This window comes from Trachypithecus francoisi, unplaced genomic scaffold (genome assembly GCF_009764315.1).
Source record: "Trachypithecus francoisi isolate TF-2019V2 unplaced genomic scaffold, Tfra_2.0 Lachesis_group1, whole genome shotgun sequence".
NCBI lineage: Eukaryota > Metazoa > Chordata > Mammalia > Primates > Cercopithecidae > Trachypithecus > Trachypithecus francoisi.
Genome location: NW_022681454.1, coordinates 64845006 through 64862952, shown reverse-complemented (window position 1 = coordinate 64862952; position 17947 = coordinate 64845006). Strand labels below are relative to the sequence as shown.

General features: G+C 36.7%; 2 protein-coding genes across 2 annotated transcripts in view; both read right to left on the bottom strand.

Moving 5' to 3' along the window:
- TMPRSS11F (transmembrane serine protease 11F) overlaps positions 1–17947 on the bottom strand; it is a 77724-nt gene that overhangs the window by 7949 nt on the left and 51828 nt on the right. Inside the window, exons 4-9 of the mRNA XM_033214544.1 lie at positions 14417–14484; positions 12499–12662; positions 10193–10231; positions 8858–9059; positions 5253–5512; positions 363–505 (exon numbers count right to left, since the gene is read on the bottom strand). Of these exons, the coding sequence (XP_033070435.1) occupies positions 363–505; positions 5253–5512; positions 8858–9059; positions 10193–10231; positions 12499–12662; positions 14417–14484 (876 nt within the window). The remainder of the gene's footprint in view (positions 1–362; positions 506–5252; positions 5513–8857; positions 9060–10192; positions 10232–12498; positions 12663–14416; positions 14485–17947) is intronic.
- Positions 3105–3736, bottom strand: LOC117085547 (putative synaptotagmin-14-like protein). Its single transcript, XM_033214542.1, has one exon. It carries the CDS (start codon positions 3733–3735, stop codon positions 3166–3168), a length of 570 nt encoding a protein of 189 aa, XP_033070433.1. The 5' UTR covers position 3736; the 3' UTR covers positions 3105–3165.

Genomic DNA, 17947 nt, shown 5'->3' with positions numbered 1-17947 from the left:
GCCTTTGCAGTAGATCTCAAGATCTACTGAAAAGAAAACCTGTTTCAGGTGTCGCTGTCATTAAAAAATGCAAGGGGCGAAGGGAAATGACTGGGAGGCTGGGGGATGAATAAGTATAATTATGATATTGCTTTTATCTCATTACATTAAATGAAATAATGTATACAAAGTGCTTAATTTTTGGCTTAGCATATATTAAACACTCAATACAATTATTATTATTGTTATGATTATTAAATAAACTCAGTTCTTGGTGTGAGAGATACCATTTTTTTTTTTTCTGCTAGGTAAAATATATGCCAAACTCAGAAATAGCTAATGGAAATTTTCCCCACAAACTTTTGGCTTTACTTTAAACATACCTTACATGCATCTATTTTTCCTTCCATGAATCCAGCACATAACATTCCTGGAGTTATCAGGCCATCATACACATCCTTTCTGTTACACAAATCAGTACTTATGGTTTCCACTCTGGCTTGCCGAAGTTTATTTTGTATCGGTCCTATTGCACAAATGGACAAACAAATAAATGATATTCCTCAAATACAATTGTATCTAAGACATAAAAGACACATAAATTGTACATTTTATATTCTCATTAGTGAAAACCAAGTATTATTTTATTAACATTAGGTATCATCTTATTTTCTATGCCATAAATGTCTACATGCAAGGAGCCATAAATATACATGTCCCAGTATTACATCACATTTGTAGATCTCTCAAGGATATTAGGAGCCTTAAAACTACATGTGAAATATTACATATGCATGCATTTTTTTCATGAGGAAAGGGTCCGTAGTCCTCATTAGATTCTCATAGAGGTTCATAACATTGGTCTTGCCCAGCTGCCACATTTTCCGTATAAGGAAACCATGGCCCCTGGAAGTTCATTGACATTCCTAAAGCTATTCAAGTAGAAACCAGGACACAGCTGCACAGATCTCTTCACCCTACTCTCCTCTGTCATGTATTATTTAGGGGTGTCTCACAGCATGGGAAACAAAATGAATGCCCAATATGTGCTAGTGATCTGATGACAACACAGAACGGGGCTGGATGTTAGGAGGAGAGGATACTGCCTAGTTGAATACAGAAAATAAGTAGCTTAGGGCTCTGGGTTGAAGCTATTGGTGAGTAGCCCTGTGCTAGCTGTAAGAGACTTTTAAGAACCTCTCACAAAGCCAAGTTGGATATGCATGGAGCATTTGGAAAACTTTTCATATAATAAAATTTGTCAAAAAAAAAAAAAAAAACTAGATTAAGATATATTAGCACTAGTTGACTGGGCGCGGTGGCCCACGCCTGTAATCCCAGCACTTTGGGAGGCCGAGGTGGGCGGGTCACGAGGTCAGGAGATCGAGACTATCCTGGCTAACATGGTGAAACCCTTCTCTACTAAAAACACACACATTAAAAAAATTAGCTGAGCGTGGTGGCGGGCGCCTGTAGTCCCAGCTACTCAGGAGGCTGAGGCAGGAGAATGGCGTAAAGCTGGGAGGCGGAGCTTGCAGTGAGCCTAGATCAGGCCACTGCCCTCCGGCCTGGGCGACAGAGCGAGACTCTGTCTCAAAAAAAAAAAAAAAAAGATATATAAAAGATATAGTAGCACTAGTTTTTGTTTGTTTGTTTGTTTTCAGGATATCCTTGAAAGAAACTTGTCTCTCTCTCTCTCTTTTTTTTTTTTTTCCAGGTTCTAACTCTTACTAGTTTATTTGAAAAATATCCTAGAAGAAAAATTAAAAAGAAAACAGCTTATAATATTCTTGATTAATTAGAGTTCCTAAATATAAAAACAAATGAAAGCACCTTGTCATTTAAAAAATCAGCACATTATACAACTTTTACATATCTCAGAGGAAATAAAGATCTTGCAACACTGTTCTGAGGAATCGTTACCTTTATAAAAATCGAAGGCTTAATTTTGCAAATACAACTTTCAAGCTGTATGAGCAAATTTAACTTACGTGAAAGGCACAAGATAACATCACGTTGAAGAACTTTATCTGTAAATTTCTTAAAGTCTAGTTACAAGTTACTGGAAACTTTACAAGGAATCACAGAACTGTTTTTAACACGATATTCCGATTCATACTGAGAACTGCATACTCTTTATATCAGAAATATAAATTGAAGTAAGAGTGAAAATTTAGAGAGAGGACAGTTTCTTATTTTGGATGCTACCCGCTTTACGCAGTGTTGGTTACTCAGAGCAGAAAATTAAAATTGAATTATTTTTCATTTTCTACAGCTTATCTGCTGCATTTTCAGTTTGTAAAAAAAAAAGTCTTTTCACGTTACTGCAATTTTTGAAGAGTCAATCACTGAAAGAAATTTTAAAGTAAAGTCCTGCTCTACTAGCTTCCTACATTGGAATACGAGAATACAGGAAGTGCTTTCAACAGGAAGTTACATAGTTCTATAGTACAACCTGTCTAAAAGACTTGCAAGGGACCAATACAGTGACTTTATCTCTTCGGATCAGGCAGAAGCAGAGGCTAATGAAAAATGATCTTTAAAAAAAATAACATATTGAAAACATTCCTGTATGAAAATGAATATTTGTTTGCACTTAGATTTAGTGTTATAGAGAGGAACTGAGGCACAATGAAACTAAGTGCACAAAGGGAACATGTCTGAAATAAAACAATTTTCAATGTGACTGAAACTCTTTGCCATTAGATATGACTTATGATAGGGTTGGAGAGCTACTTTTTCATATTAAAGAACATTACAAACACCAGAGACTGGCCAAGCTATGTTTTATAAATAATATGTAGGGTGATATTAAAATTATATTGCAACTAAAATTCTGCTTTTTAAAATCACTTATAATTTTGATTTTTCATAAAAGTACTGGCTCTTTTGCTAAATTAAAATTACCTTCAAATCAATAACATCTTATTAAATTTCTGGAGGACTGTTAGTTTAGCAATGATAATGTACATTTCTCAGTTTCCCAAACAAGCTCTACCAGATACACATATTTTCTTCATTTATGTCAGTATGAGATGTTCTTTCCATAGAATTTAAAGCATTTTACGAAAAGGTTGAATATGATTCTTCAAAGAACAGCTCTTCTAATGGCGACTTGGTAGAAACAGTAATGTTGTAATTGGAAATATATTGCCTTGGATGATAATTGTTTGCTTATTCTATTCATCATGACTCTAGCAATGCATGCCATCTACGTACTTGCGGTCCTTTTGACTCTTTCATTTCAGTCCAGTGATTGAGTTCTTCTTCTCCAGAGCTGTTGAGACCTAAAGAAATCCAGCCTATCATCTCTTTACTTCTCATGCTGCATTTGTTATACACAGACAGTATGAGTGTCACATCAGAAAGCTGAAATAGGGCCCCTTGAAAAACAAAAGTTTCCTTGTACACTGGATTTGGCTGCCCTTTGCAGATGGGTATCTTGCATTTGGACATCTCTTGATCCATGGATTTCAGCAGAGTTAACTTAATATATGCATTGGGTGGTCTATTTGCTGCCAAATTTTTGAAGTGGCTGCCTTTTATCACTTCTGCTGATAGTCTTCCAGTTGTGGCATTACAAAGCAGGCTAATGAGGATTTCTGGAACTGAGCCGTGTTCAAGAGACTGACATGAGGATGTACTTTCACTACATGACATTTCTGACATTCTCATTTGGGAGTCATGGCCAAATTTTATCTTGTGAATTATTCCTTGTACTCTATTCTGAACCAAGATCTGGAAGCCCTCCAACATTTTCAAAATAGAATTGCTTATTAATATAGAGAAAAAGAAGCAGCATCAAGATAATACCCCAACAGCTGACAAAAATCCAATTGCCTCTGGAGATATTTTTCTAAAACAGGTAAGTTCATGAACTCTACATGTTCTCTCTCCACCTTCAATTGCCATGATGTGCTCGCCATGGAACGCACCAATTGATGGTGAAACTTAAGTATTTCTTATTTCTCATTAAAACATTCAGTTAATCTCTATTTCTTTCTTTCTTTCTTTCTTTCTTTGTTTTGTTTTGAGATGGAGTCTTGCTCTGTCACCAGGCTGGAGTGCAATGGCACAGTCTCGGCTTACTGTAACCTCCACCTCCCAGGTTCAAGCAATTTTCCTGCCTCAGCCTCCCAAGTAGCTAGGACTACAGGCATCCACCACCATGCCTGGTTAATTTTTTTTTTTTTATTTTTAGTAGAGAAGGAGTTTCACCATCTTGGCCAGGATGGTCTTGATCTCTTGACCTCGTGATCCCCGACTCAGCCTCCCAAAGTGTTGAGCTATCACATCTGGCCTAATCTTTCTCTTTAAAATAGAGTGAACTAGTACCTAGAAATCTTAAGTTCTGGTATTTAATTTATACAATTACTAGACTTGATGTCTTTTAACACCCCTAGCAGGTTGGACACAGGAAAAAGACACAGATTTTATTAACTAACCAAAAAAAAATGCTCAAAATATTTACAACCCATTTTAATGTTTATGATCATCATAAATTCTCATATAATGAGAAAGAATTAAAATAAAGGAAAAAGCTATCATTACATTTGTGATTTAAAGTACATGCTGATTAAAATAAAATACATGTGACTTAAAGTATATGTAACGTATTTATATCCAGGAAAGACAAAATTTGTGATTACTTACCGCCTTGAACTCCCGTAGTGTTCTGTCCCTTCTTATATTACCTGATGTAGTTGTTTTTTTCCTTCTATATTAGTCTCTTTCCCTGACTTTTTTTTTTTTTCCACTGCTCCAATTGTGGAGATTTCTTTCTTCTTTTTTTTGGAGACAGAGTTTAGCTCTGTCACCCAGGTATGAGTGCAGTGGTCCTATCTTGGCTCATTGCAACCTCCACCTCCCAGGCTCAAGCAATTCTCCTAACTCAGCCTCCCAAGTAGCTGGGATTACAGGCGCACACCACCATGCCCAGCTAATTTTTTTTGTGTTTTAGTAGAGATGCGGTTTTCACCATGTTGGCCAGGCGTGTCTGGAACTCCAGACCTCAGGTGATCCACCTGCCTCGGCCTCCCAAAGTGCTGGGATTACAGGTGTGAGCCACCATACCTGGCCACCACTGCTCCAACTGTAAACTCAAAGACAGGACCTGATTTTTACTTTTTAACCCCCAGTCCCCTGTTCTGCCCAAGCCCACACACATTGAAAAGACCATTACTTTTATTAAAAGCTTAAGAAGGATTCCTTTAGATAGCTCGTTTGATCTTAAGACATTTTTGTGATAAGAAAATTACTTTGAAACTACTCACCATCATCTACAATGGATCCAAATCCTGTGACAAACACGCTTGTTTTAGGTGGCAACTTTATAGACGAATCTGGGAGGCAAACTCTCTGGACTGTATTTGAAAACTCAACTCCAGTAGTGAGCTGAGCCAAAGCAATGTCATTTTCATTTGTTTCTCTATGGTAATTCTCATGAAGAATAATTTTCCTCAAATTTCGTTTCACTGTGGGTGGTGTTATAGTTGTACCAAAAGTAGCAATCCATTGAGTTGGGTCTTTATTTCTGCAAAATATTAAAAAGTAATACTTGTGATGCTTGTCTTAATTCTGTAAAAAAGAATGAGACTGTATTACTTCCCAACTATCAGTATTATGCTCCTGAAACATCCTCTTGGTGAGAAAATTTGTAGTTGATAACATAATAGGAAAAAAATAGTTCTTAAAATTACTACAATTAATTATGTAAAATAATTAATAAGTATGATTAATTTCCAATTTTTAAAGTTCTTGCTGGGAACTCGTCAGGTTCTCTTTTTTCCCTAATTTCAACAAACTGTGTAGAAATTAATTTTGATTTGTTTTGGATAATATACATACTAAGAGGCATTTTCTCTCCATGTCACATCTTCCACTCATTCTTATTTTATGACTCACTTGTTGGTTCTTATTTTACTGGGTTTTACTGTGATCTTTGAAGTGAAGTGTAATTTGTCTGCTTTGCAAACCTTCATGTATACACAGGGTTTTTTCTCCACCCTACACCCATATTCCTCCCTGATATACAAGGACGAAGTAATCCTAACTCAAATTCAGCTCCCACCACCCATGGATCTGGCCTAGTCAGTCCCTCTTACTAGACTTTGAGTTCTCCTTTCACATAGATGCTTTTCTCTCCCACAAGGTTTATATCACCAGCAAATTCTACCTAGTACTATCATCTCTTTACCTCCTTATGGTCCTCCAAAGCCCAGTTCCTTCTTTTTAAAGTTATCCTCATCCTGAGTGACCGGAAATATAGAGTAACTTAAAATTCTATGGGTAAAGAAGAATTACTATGTTGGCAAATCATCAACCTTTAAATGTAATTTAAAAACCTGAAAGATCAGTGTTTTCCTAAGTGCTGCCCTTCTCTAAAAATGAGCAGGCAGAGGCCGGGTGTGGTGGCTCATGCATGTAATCTCAGCACTTTGGGAGGCTGAGGTGGGTGGATCATGAGGTCTGGAGTTCAAGACCAGCCTGACCAATATGGTGAAATCCCATCTCTACTAAAAATACAAAAATTAGCCAGGCGTGGTGGTGCACACCTGTAGTACCAGCTACTCAGGAGGCTGAGGCAGGAGAATTGCTTGTTGAACCCTGGAGGTGGAGGTGGCAGTGAGCCAAGATCGCGCCACTGCACCCCAGCCTGGGTGACAGAGCGAGACTCTGTCTCAAAAAAAAAAAAAAAAAAGCAGGCAGAGCCCAGGGAGATGTGAGGGGTTCTGCTCTCATCTATTTTACTTCTTTACAGATTAAGATAAGATTTTATTCAAACCAGAAATCTTAGGACTGACTAAAAACTAGGCACTAGATACTAGAAATCTCAGAGATACAAAGACATAATATGACTTCAGGTCTTAAGGATTTCACAAATCAATCAGATAGAGAATAAAAATTATACCATCCCTTTATGTACTGCCAATGAGAGAGGAAGCCTCACATGATGGGCCAATTCAACATGTTTTATGAATAAGAAAATCAAGGCCCAGAAGTTCAATGACTTGTGCAGGTGAGTGACACTCCACTGTTTAGTGTCAAAAGGAGATGATCCAGGTCTCTTTCCATCTTTTCAAGAGTGTTTTCCCCACCCACACTGTTACACAAAGACTGGAATCATTTTTCATAGATATAAGGGTGCTAAGATTTGTCTTAAATATGATTTTGAAAATACGTTATTTCTGCAGAAAAAATAAATTTATAAAAATTTAAAGATGTGAATAATGCAATATTGTCTTCAAAGTACCACGTAGTTTTCCTTCACAACAGTATACCACATTGTGCGATTACATGAAATTATTAATATATCACTTCTAGATTGCACTCTTTTTTCTCTAGGATCATCACTTTACCCAACTCTCTTGGATTCTTATTATCAGCATAAAATATGCTATTGTGTGTCTCCCACATTTTTAAAAATCTTTCCTTTAACTTCACAACTGCCATCAACTGTCAAATTTGGTCTGATCCCTTTCATTTAAAAACTTCTTAAAAGTGGTTTTAAAACTTACTGCATCTAATCCTCCTTCCGTTCTCTATTGAATCCATTCCCATCCCTATCACACTAGAAAAACTTCTTTTATCAAGGTCACCAGTAATCTCTACTTCATCAAGCTCAATGGCCAATTCCCATGTAGGTCTGTGAGTACCCAGAGCCTGCACTGGACCTGCTGAAACAAGTATTTCAATTGCCACAGCTTATAATCTTCACTAAATATTAAGTTGGAATTCTGGATTTGTTTATTTTTAATTTACATAAAGAGAGATCAATTATAAACTAAAATGGAAGACACTCTCACAAAAACAGAAGTGCGAAGATTGGAGGACTGTGTGAATATGAAAAAATTAGAAAATCTTCACAAGTGAGTGGGACTCAAATTTACCCATAAGTCATAATGCCAGTTATTCCAGGAGCTGTAAATACACATGTAGGAGTGAGTCCCTTTTCTCTTCTCTTCTGTGAGGAAGCAACAGATAATCAACTTAGTATCTTGGAACCATCTGGGATGTTACCCTTAGAAGGATGATAAAGTGCCTCCCAGAATCACCAAGGATAGGCTCCTTTAATAAGGTGTAGAGTGCAAAAGTAGTGTCACCGGCCAGGCAAAGGGTCTCTATTTAGAGTTTTGTCTTTGAGAGTTTAAAAGGAAAAACTTTCTGTACCATGATGGTAAAACTTCAGGGAACAAAAACTGTGTGTTCCTGACCTCCTTGGGCACTAGGGTGCTGTGTATGTCTGTGTACATGAAATGACACAGCTGAGTTTTAAGGGGTACAACCATGAAAGCCCAGAGAGATTTTGCTGGGCTGTACTTAACCAGTCTTGAATACTGTGAAGGGAGTAAGACAAAGTGGCAGGTCTCTCCCACCTTCCACACCCCTTTCTGGACCATACAGGCCTGCAGGGTTCCTAGAGAATGCCATGAGAAGAGAGAACTTCAAGAGGGATACCTATGACTCTTTTCTTATTCGTAAAGTGATGGCAATGCTGACAGTGGGAAGTTAGAGGGATTCATTGGAAAAAAAAACAAAACAAAAGTAGCTGACTTTCTTCTTGAGTATGTAAGACATGAAACTTGTTACATGTGTAATAGTCTTTACACTACAATAATCTACTTATTATTTTATATAATACATGGTAGGAAAGACAGCACTAGGGTCACGAGAGAGGAAAATATATGAGAACTCTAAGTGACAAAACCCAAGCATCATACATAGGGCATAGGGGAAGCATAATCCGTTTAGGGGACAGCAGGGTCTACGCTGAATGGAGCAAAGGATAAACTGGCAAGACTGGACTCTTCTGATGCACTCAATCAATGGCAGATGAGGACTGTGAAAAGAAGGTTCACAGCAGCCTTGGTTAACTTACCTCCGAAAGCAGTGAGCAGCTGTGAGCAGCCATGTGTTACTGATGAGGCTGGCTCCACACTGATGGCCTGACCCTGTGAGCTGGAGGCTGGCCTGCCACGGCCATTCCCCTTCCATAGCTGTTTCCCTTCCTTGGACAATTCTTTGAGTAGAAGAGGATGCTGGTAATGGCATGTTTGAAGATGTCATCCTTATTCCACAGCCTGCCACAGAAATACACGATCATTCGTATTCATAAAAAGGAAGAAAAAAGTATATTCTGATTTGCTTTGGTTATAGACAATCCTTTGTCCCTGCTACCTTGTGAACCATTCATAGCACTCAGCCTTTGGTCTTATGTGATACAGGTCTTGCTGATCCTATTGAGATTCAGAAGAAATGTTCACTAACATTTCAAGGCATTCAGACCAGGAATTAACTTCTGTCTCTCCTTATAAAGCATATATAGATAATTCATCTAGCACCAAAAATGTATAGATCCTCTGCTATGTGTTTTAGATGTGTTTATAGCAACATACCTTTCAGATGAGAAAGTTAAGCCTTGAAGAGGGAACACTGCTGGCGGTCACCCAGCTGGTAAGTGACAGAGTGGGATACAAAATTAGGAGGACCCACATCAAAACTAGTAGCAGTATCCTTATTACTGAGAGACAGCCCAATACTAAATGTGGGTCATGATTTTCCCTTAACTAATGACTAAGGAGAATCAATTTATTGTGTTTGCAAATCCCTGTATTTTAACAGATTCAAACAATATTGACCTTTTTGGTTTTTTAAAACTTGAAAAACTAGTTTAAAAAAAAAAATTCTTCTTCCCTGATATCAAACCCTCAATTGACTAGATTTCAAGTCAATCTTAAAAGAGACCTTAAAGTGTTACAACATTTTTAATGGGCATGTTTGTCCACAATAGACCTTAATTGTGTACCAATGCTGGAATGTGGGGCGCAGGGCAGGAAGAGGAAGATAATTTACATAACAGATATTTCAATAAAAATGCAAGCAAATTAAAAAAAAATTAAAGCCTAAATGTTACCAGTTTAAAACACTCTCTTGAATTGTCAGATAATATTAAAAGAGCTATTTATAATGAATATTATATAATATCTAGAATATTATGTAAGGTGTTTTTAATCACATCTCATAGGTCATATAAACTTAAAATTGTATTTGGTATAAATTTATAAATTTAAATACTAAAAATAATAAAAAGACTTACAAAAATATAAAATGAGTCTTAAAAAGCTTGGTAAACCTTACCGCTAACTTTTCTATAACTTTTTTTCATGATCTTTCACTGTGAAATAAACAGTTAATTGTGGGTTTTGGAACTTACGACTGTTGAGAAGATTCCTCATCTTTCTGCTGTCAATCGCTGGAATAAGCAAAATATGAATTAGCTGGCAGAATAATATATTCCCATTTTCATTAATAGAAATGTGAATTATCCAAAGCATACATATTTCAAGAGAGCATGAGATTTTTCATAATCAAGTAATATATAAATAACTCTTTAGTCTGATTTTATTTTTGGTCCAAATTGTATAATTTACTTTAAAATTAAATCAGAGAGCATTTTATTTCCTGATTTTGCTCAGGAAAAAGAAATAGAAATTAGGAAATTAGGAAATAATAAATAAGGATAAATGTCTCTGATTGCTTTCTTTGGGAGCTTCAGTATAATCTGAGGGAGCAACCTCCAATTCCTATCACAATTGGTGTTTACCAACCTATGTGGTTTAGGCATATTCCTAATGGCCAGTCTGAAATGGTAGCTCTATGGAGCTAAATGCATCACAGATCCCCGAGGGCCCAATTTCAAGGCCCTGATCTAACAGAGTAGGAATTTAGTCAGTGCAGGTTGATAACCTTGTCTCCCTGAGGATTCTCTCTTGTGAATGGCTTGGATGGTTGTGGCTCAGGCAGCAGGCACTAGAATCACGAAGTTCTTTCACATACAACCAGTCCAGAGTCCCCAGTCACACACAAATTTTACTTCATTTTATGTTTCCCTTCCGTGACATCTTTTATCCCTTCAAATTTATTCATTCATGTTCATTATAACTCAGCTACATTAGATGTTTGTTGGGTGATTGGTTTTCTGTTTGTCAGTGAGAAAATGAGAATTACAGTAATTTTATCAGGAACATTGACTTCTCCCCAGAAAGGGATGCAAGCCCCAATTCCTACTAGAGGTTTCATGGATATGTCTCTTTATTTAACAGAATACATGTATGTGGCAGAAGAAAACATATACAGTTAAATATTCATTATTGAGCATGGTCAGAGAATTTAATTATTTTGGTATTAAAACAACTTGTATCATAAAAAATCATTGTATGTAACCAACAATGACAAAATTTTTAAATAAATTGTACAAATAAGAAAGTCTACAACAGTAACAACTCAGTAAACATAGCATAATGTCACTTTTATAATGGATATTTTACTTTAGGATATATGATTGTGGCTTAGGGACATTTATATTATCAGGAATTGAGATTTCCATGTATAGAATGCTGGAAAATACTTATATTTTGGAATACAATTGATTAACAATCAAGGTGGATACTATATTCTCCATTATTTCTAATTACTTTATGAGAACGTAACAATATTTGTGGGGATTCTATCTCAAAATATATTTAAAGAACTTTCCTGATTTCTAACAACAAAAGAATTAACTTTAGATCACTTGTTTCCTAAATAAATATATGGCTATTGGGAAGGGAGAAGTCTTTTGGGTCCAAAACACAAGCCTCTCTCCCATCTTTTTTGTATTAAATTAGAAGTAACTAAACTTGGAAATACATAACAAGAAGCAATGAATAGAGCTGGAACACCTATCACATGTGAGTTGTATGCTAGTGTTTGAGGGAGGGGTAAGAAAATAAAAAGACACAGTTCCTGCCCTTGACATTTAAAATTTTATTTAAAACACGTTATTTTACTACCTTCAATTACATATTGGCATAGAAATGAGCTTGGATTCCAACTAGCTGTAACGTAGTTTGAATTTCAGTTTCCTAATTTGAACTTCCTTTCCTTCCACTTTGGGAGGAAAACAAAACAAGAACTTTCCTATTTCGTTTCATGAGGAATAAATAAGGAACGGATGAAAAATAGTTTTAAGTTGGAAACAAGCTAGAGAACCTCTTTACAGTTCATGTCACTGGCTCTTCCTACAGGGGTAAACCTTCATAAGTGTGTCTTTCTTTGATACTATAAAAAATAAGCCCCAGAACTGATCTGTAAAGACCTCTGTGAGTCACAATACCTGTGTCTAATTCTAGCCCCAAGGTTTGCTAATCCCATGTCTCACATCTTCCTTGAGTCTCAGCTTCTTTACCTGTAAATGGTGAAAGTAATACTTACCCTTTGGAACTTTTGTAAGGACACAATAATATATGATATGGAAAAAAGTTTAGAAACCTTATAAAAAGCCCTAGTAAAATATGAAATAAAACATGTTTTAATACTACATTTTGCCTCATAGTGGAAATTTATTTTAGTTTTATTCTGTGCTGATATTTTATATATATATATATATATATCTTACTATATATATGTTGCTTATAAAAATTAAAGAGGATCATAAGAGGAGGGAATCACAAAAGTGGCAAATAAAAGTAAAAGACTTACGTGTGAGTCTAAATGATGATTTGTTTATGGTCAAAGACAACTGTTTGGTCTTCAAACTTTGATATAAAGCCTTTTCAATTTTTTTCTTGATTTGTTCAACACTATCAGTAGATGGGTATCGAAACATGAGCACTGTAAGAATGTCCACACCTTGTTCATCTGGACTGAAGAACAAAAAAGCAGATAAAAAATGCCATTTATCTAATCATTAATGACTTTAACCTATTAGGACTCACATTAAACTTTAAAAACATAATGCATGATATATGTGCATACCAGATTTTTAAATTATCTCTAGATACAGAGATTAAAAATGAGTGTGTAATAACCAGGAAATGTTGGAAGCACTGTAGAAGAACTCAAGACAATATGCTAGAAATATTGGATAAAATACATACCTGAAAACAGTTGTTCACTGTCTTTACTTAGCTCATAGTTTAGAGGGGCTTGTGGGAGGAGATGTTTGTGAAATCATGCTTTATACATACTTAAATGGCTTGCTTTTTAAGGCAATTTTAGCAAAAGCTGTAACTAATGTCATTATTCTTTAGAAATGGTGTGGCAAGGAGGATCCTTTTGTTTACCAAACCCAGTTTCCTTTGTCTCCTGAGCACAGAGGTAGATTCCATTTCCTGGACATTCCTGAGGTTTATTGAAACTTTCTAATGAATCTGGTCAATGAGATATGGAAAGAAATAATGTCCCCCACTTCCAGGTCTGGCTTCTAATAAAACCTCTCATAGCATTTTCCTGCTCTCACTCTTCCCTTGTCTGCCACCAGATGCAGAAGATCCAGTGGGCAGTTTCATTTCATAATCTTAATTGGCACCCACACCCTTGCCCCAACTTCTGATTCTTTGGACTGTACCATAAAAATGAAATAAACCTTCACTATATTAAAGCACTGACCTGTTGGGGTCTGGTGGTCTGTTAATAGATAAATGATTAAAGAGAGCAGTTATAAAAGAGAATCATTTGATAAACAGTTCAAACGCATAAATTTACATTGTGATGTGCGGGGTTAGAAAGCCTCAAGAAATCTTTTGAGAATGAATTTAATTTGAGAGATAAAAGAAAAGAAGAAAGGAAGAAGAGGAGAAGGGGAAAGAAGGAGAGAAAAGTGGAAAGGAAAAAGGAAAAAAGGTAAGAAGGTATGAAAGATAGAAGTGCAAGAGAAAAAGGAAAGACATGGGTTCCTTAATCATTTAACCATATTTATATTTACTTTATCACCAAGAAGTGAAGCAAACAAATATTACAAATATATATACACACATGTTATAAATATATACACATATATAAATATATAATACATGTTACAAATATATATACATATATACAAATGTATGAAGACATATATACATATATATGAAGACATATATCACTATGGAATCTAAGCTTTTTAGACAACATGTAGAAACATTCAGGATGGATTCTGTAATTTTAGTCTTTTGATAACTTTATGATTCATTTTTGTATATTAGTTTTCACCAAAGCATCAAAATGAAAAGCCACTTTAACAATAAACATGCACTGTCATGAAAGAAAAACTTTACTGAGGAGAAAGTCATTGTCTGATGGTGGGGTAGGCTTAAAATGAGGAAAATCAAAAAGACATTAAATTCTACTTAGCCCCTAACTTAAGAGGCCGGGGGAAGAGGGAATGTCAGCTGTGTCATTCCCCTGTTTCTTGTATTTGTTTCCTCTTTTTCTATCCAATAGCTGAGATTTTCTTGTCACAAAGCACCTTACGACTTTCTATTGTGATTGAGGAATAGGTAGGAAACCTTGGGCTGCTCAGGATTTATGAAATCTGTGTGTTGCTGTAAAGACTTGCTCAGGGCAGCTAAGCAATTAGGTTCATCAAATACCTCATCTTAACAGTATTAACTTGAAATTACAAACCAAGTTTACATACCTTAATTTGATAACATGAGATTTGATAAATCGACCGTCTACAGAGGAATGTCGAAATATCCTAGACATCTGATTTTTAAAAAATAAGTATTAGTCTTCAGAACTTAAAGGTAAAATAAAAAATAATAATAATTTTAAGAAAGAAGTATTAGTCTTAAGAAAAGTGTTATTCCTTGTCTTAGGTAGAGACTTAGGCAAAAAAAAAAAAAAAAAAAAAAGGTTTCCAGCTTATTCCCAGTTGTAAGACTAAACCTGGGGCCTAATCTTTGTGGAACCAAATAACCACAACGAAATTGTTCAACTTTGCTAAGCCTCTGTAAAATGGGATAACAACAGTATCTGCCTTATACAGTTGATTTGAGAATTAAGTGAAATTACATCACACATTTTACACCTTGTCTGGTATCTATTAAGCTATTGATGATAGTTTTAAATACTATGAAGTAAATTAAAAGTACATGCTATTTTTAAGACAGCATCCTCATTTCTAAGAAAGCCTACCTTGTTTGCTGCACTCATCCCAAATATGGTATCTCATCAGTATTGATAGAATTTGTTGATTTCTTAAATGATTATGTCATCACTAGACCATTTGACATGACTTGAAATGACTTCTGCCATGTGACTCTGACACCCTCACTTGTTAGTCATCTCTATGAGAGACAGGATTTCAAAACTGGTACTATGCTTGGGAGTAAGTTTCACCACACTCTTACATCATCAGCATTTCATTACTTAGCTTTTCCAGTCTAAGCCATTGGAAATTTTTCAATATTCAAGAAACTGATTTCCTAAAGGGTTCTGATTCCAGCTGGCTATTGAGACTCTGCCTTTTTGTCAAAAAAACACTGGGCTAGTTGGGTGTGGTGGCTCACGCCTGTAATCCAAGCACTTTGGAAGGCCAAGGTGGAGAGATTGCTTTAACCCAGGAGTTCCGGATGAGCCTGGGAAACATGGCAAAACTCCGCCTCTACTAAAAATACAGAAATTAGCCAGAGTCATAATCTGTTCTCAAAATAAATAATAAATAGATAAAAAAAAAATTTGAAAAGCACTGGGCTGAGAGTTATAAGTCAGAATAACAGGTCGATGTAAGTTTACATAAGATCTATTTCCATGGTAAATTTTGCCCCCAATTTCTACATCTTGTCAGGAGAAGGAAAGTCTCCCTCCCCACAAGATTCCTTCCTCTCCCTGACTCTTCTAATGTGGTAATAATGCCCAGTAGACTTTACCTCCTAAATGTTAAATCCACTTCCCTTGATTCAATCCCATTGCTATGCTCTCAAATCAGCTCCTTAGAAACTTGTATCTGGGCCTTTGCAGCAGCCTCCTCATGGCATGTTGATGTGGTTCTACCCTATCTTCTGTCCCCTCAGTTGTTCCCTCCGAATGCTGCAACCAGGATGATATCTTTAAAATGCAAACCTGAGTATATTAGACCCCTGCCTCAAGCTCAATATTTCCCTCAACACAATCTTACCCCTTCATTGGCCCCTACTTTGCCCCATCCCTACCTTCAAAGTCTTCTCTCTCTCTCTCTTCTCTCTCTCTCTCTCTCTCTCTCTCTCTCATTTTAAGGTGTTTATTTTGTAAAAGCTTATATGGCAATATCCTAGACAGGATTTGAACAGGTACTTAATATATATTCAGTGGCAAGACTAAGCACATTAAGAGAAATAAAAGAAAACTAGGTCACCAATAACAGTTTATAGGACAATGAACCACTTTCCTGGAAGAAGAAAGATATTCAACATAAGAAAGAATAGGCCGGGCGTGGTGGCTCACCCCTGTAATCCCAGCACTTTGGGAGGCCGAGGTGGGTGGATCACGAGGTCAGGAGGTCGAGATCATCCTGGCTAACAAGGTGAAATTAGGTCTGTACTAAAAATACAAAAATTAGCCAGGCATGGTGGCGGGCACCTGTAGTCCTAGCTACTTGGGAGGCTGAGGCAGAAGAATGGCATGAACCTGGGAGGTGGAGCTTGCAGTGAGCCGAGCTTGCACCACTGCACTCCAGCGTGGGCAACAGAGTGACACTCCATCTCAGGAAAAAAAAAAAAAAAAAAAAGTAAAGAAAAGAAAAAAGAAAGAACAAGGAACACTTACAGAAGGAAAAACCAAATTTACATACTTAAAAATCATGATACAGTTAACAGAGAAAATTTTGCTTAAAGTTATACCTCCTTTCTTGATTTCCATTAGGGTACCACAGTTTCTCAGAATAACCATGGAGACATCACCTTTCCACCCAGAGTCGAGAGTAAAACCACTGTCCAAATAACAAGGTCGCCTTCCATGCTTAATATAAGGCATATAATTATCATTTCTAGCTGAAGGCTGGTGATAATTTTTCTACTTTAACTAAAGTCATTGAAAACTGTTATTAAAATTCCTGCTGAAAGGATAGCAATAGCAACAGCTAAAGTCATTCCACAATAAAAATCAACTGTCTCGTCAAAACATCCCCAACAGAGGGCACTGCATATGAGGAGTTTTCTTCCATCAGTCATATGGTCTGGTGCTCTGGTCTGACGATATCAGGCAAAATCGCTCCATTGGTTACTTCTCTTTCTGGGATAGGTAGCTCTGTTGGGGTAGCTATGGTCTCTCTGCACCTTTTTAAACTTGCTCAAACTTGTGCCTGCTCTGCAACTCTATTCTAGTTTATTCTCAAAATTTACGCTAAATAGAAGAGGTTTGAAAGACATGCTCAATCCAGACCAGAGTCCTATTCTCCCGTTTAGCAGCAAACATCAGAGATACTCCCATGGGAAAACAAAAAAGGTTTTCCCATAACCAATGGCAGTCAAGATAGCACCAGTCTTCCATTTTCCTGTGCCTCTCACGACTCTACCAAAGGTACCTACAAGTGCATCAAGTAGATGAAGAGGAGCAAAAACAGACATCATTTGGCTCATAAAGGGAAATAATATCTTTGTCAATGGTAAATATATAGGCAACTGCACTCTTCAAAACTACAAGTAAAAACACTTGCTGCAAGTGTACACACACTGGCACACAGAAGAACAGTAAAGTGGGAGCATCAAGCCTGCTCATGATTCCTTGTTGCCACAGCATTGGCCACTTGTACACTGGCTGCCATGCCAAAATCAGAGGGCAACCATCTTGACTACAAAGGCCAGTTCACAGATGATGCCCTGAGCTTCCAACTTTGTCACATTAATCAGTCCTGCAAGAAGCGTTCCAATCTCAAGCTTGTCACTCAGTCTACACCATGAGCATAATTGGATAGCCAGCTGGATGTAGGAGCCCCACTCCTGGGAAAAGTCCCTAGTCGAACCTCCCCAAGTATTGATAATTTTTTTTTTTTCCTCATGTAGAGGAAAAGAAGTGCAGACAGGAAGAACCAGGAAGTGGTGTTGGCCCAAGGAGATTCTAACCCTCTAATGTCCACAGTCTACAAGCAAGAGTACATTAAGGCCCACACAGACTGCATTCCCTGTGATTCCAGTGATAACTTAAGGCAAGATCATGCCCTGACTTTTGTAAATATCTCCTCTGCAGTCAG

What these genes read in the sequence shown, in the direction of transcription:
- LOC117085547 (XM_033214542.1), bottom strand. Translation starts at nt 3,735, where the DNA reads ATGTTGGAGGGCTTCCAGATCTTGGTTCAGAATAGAGTACAAGGAATA.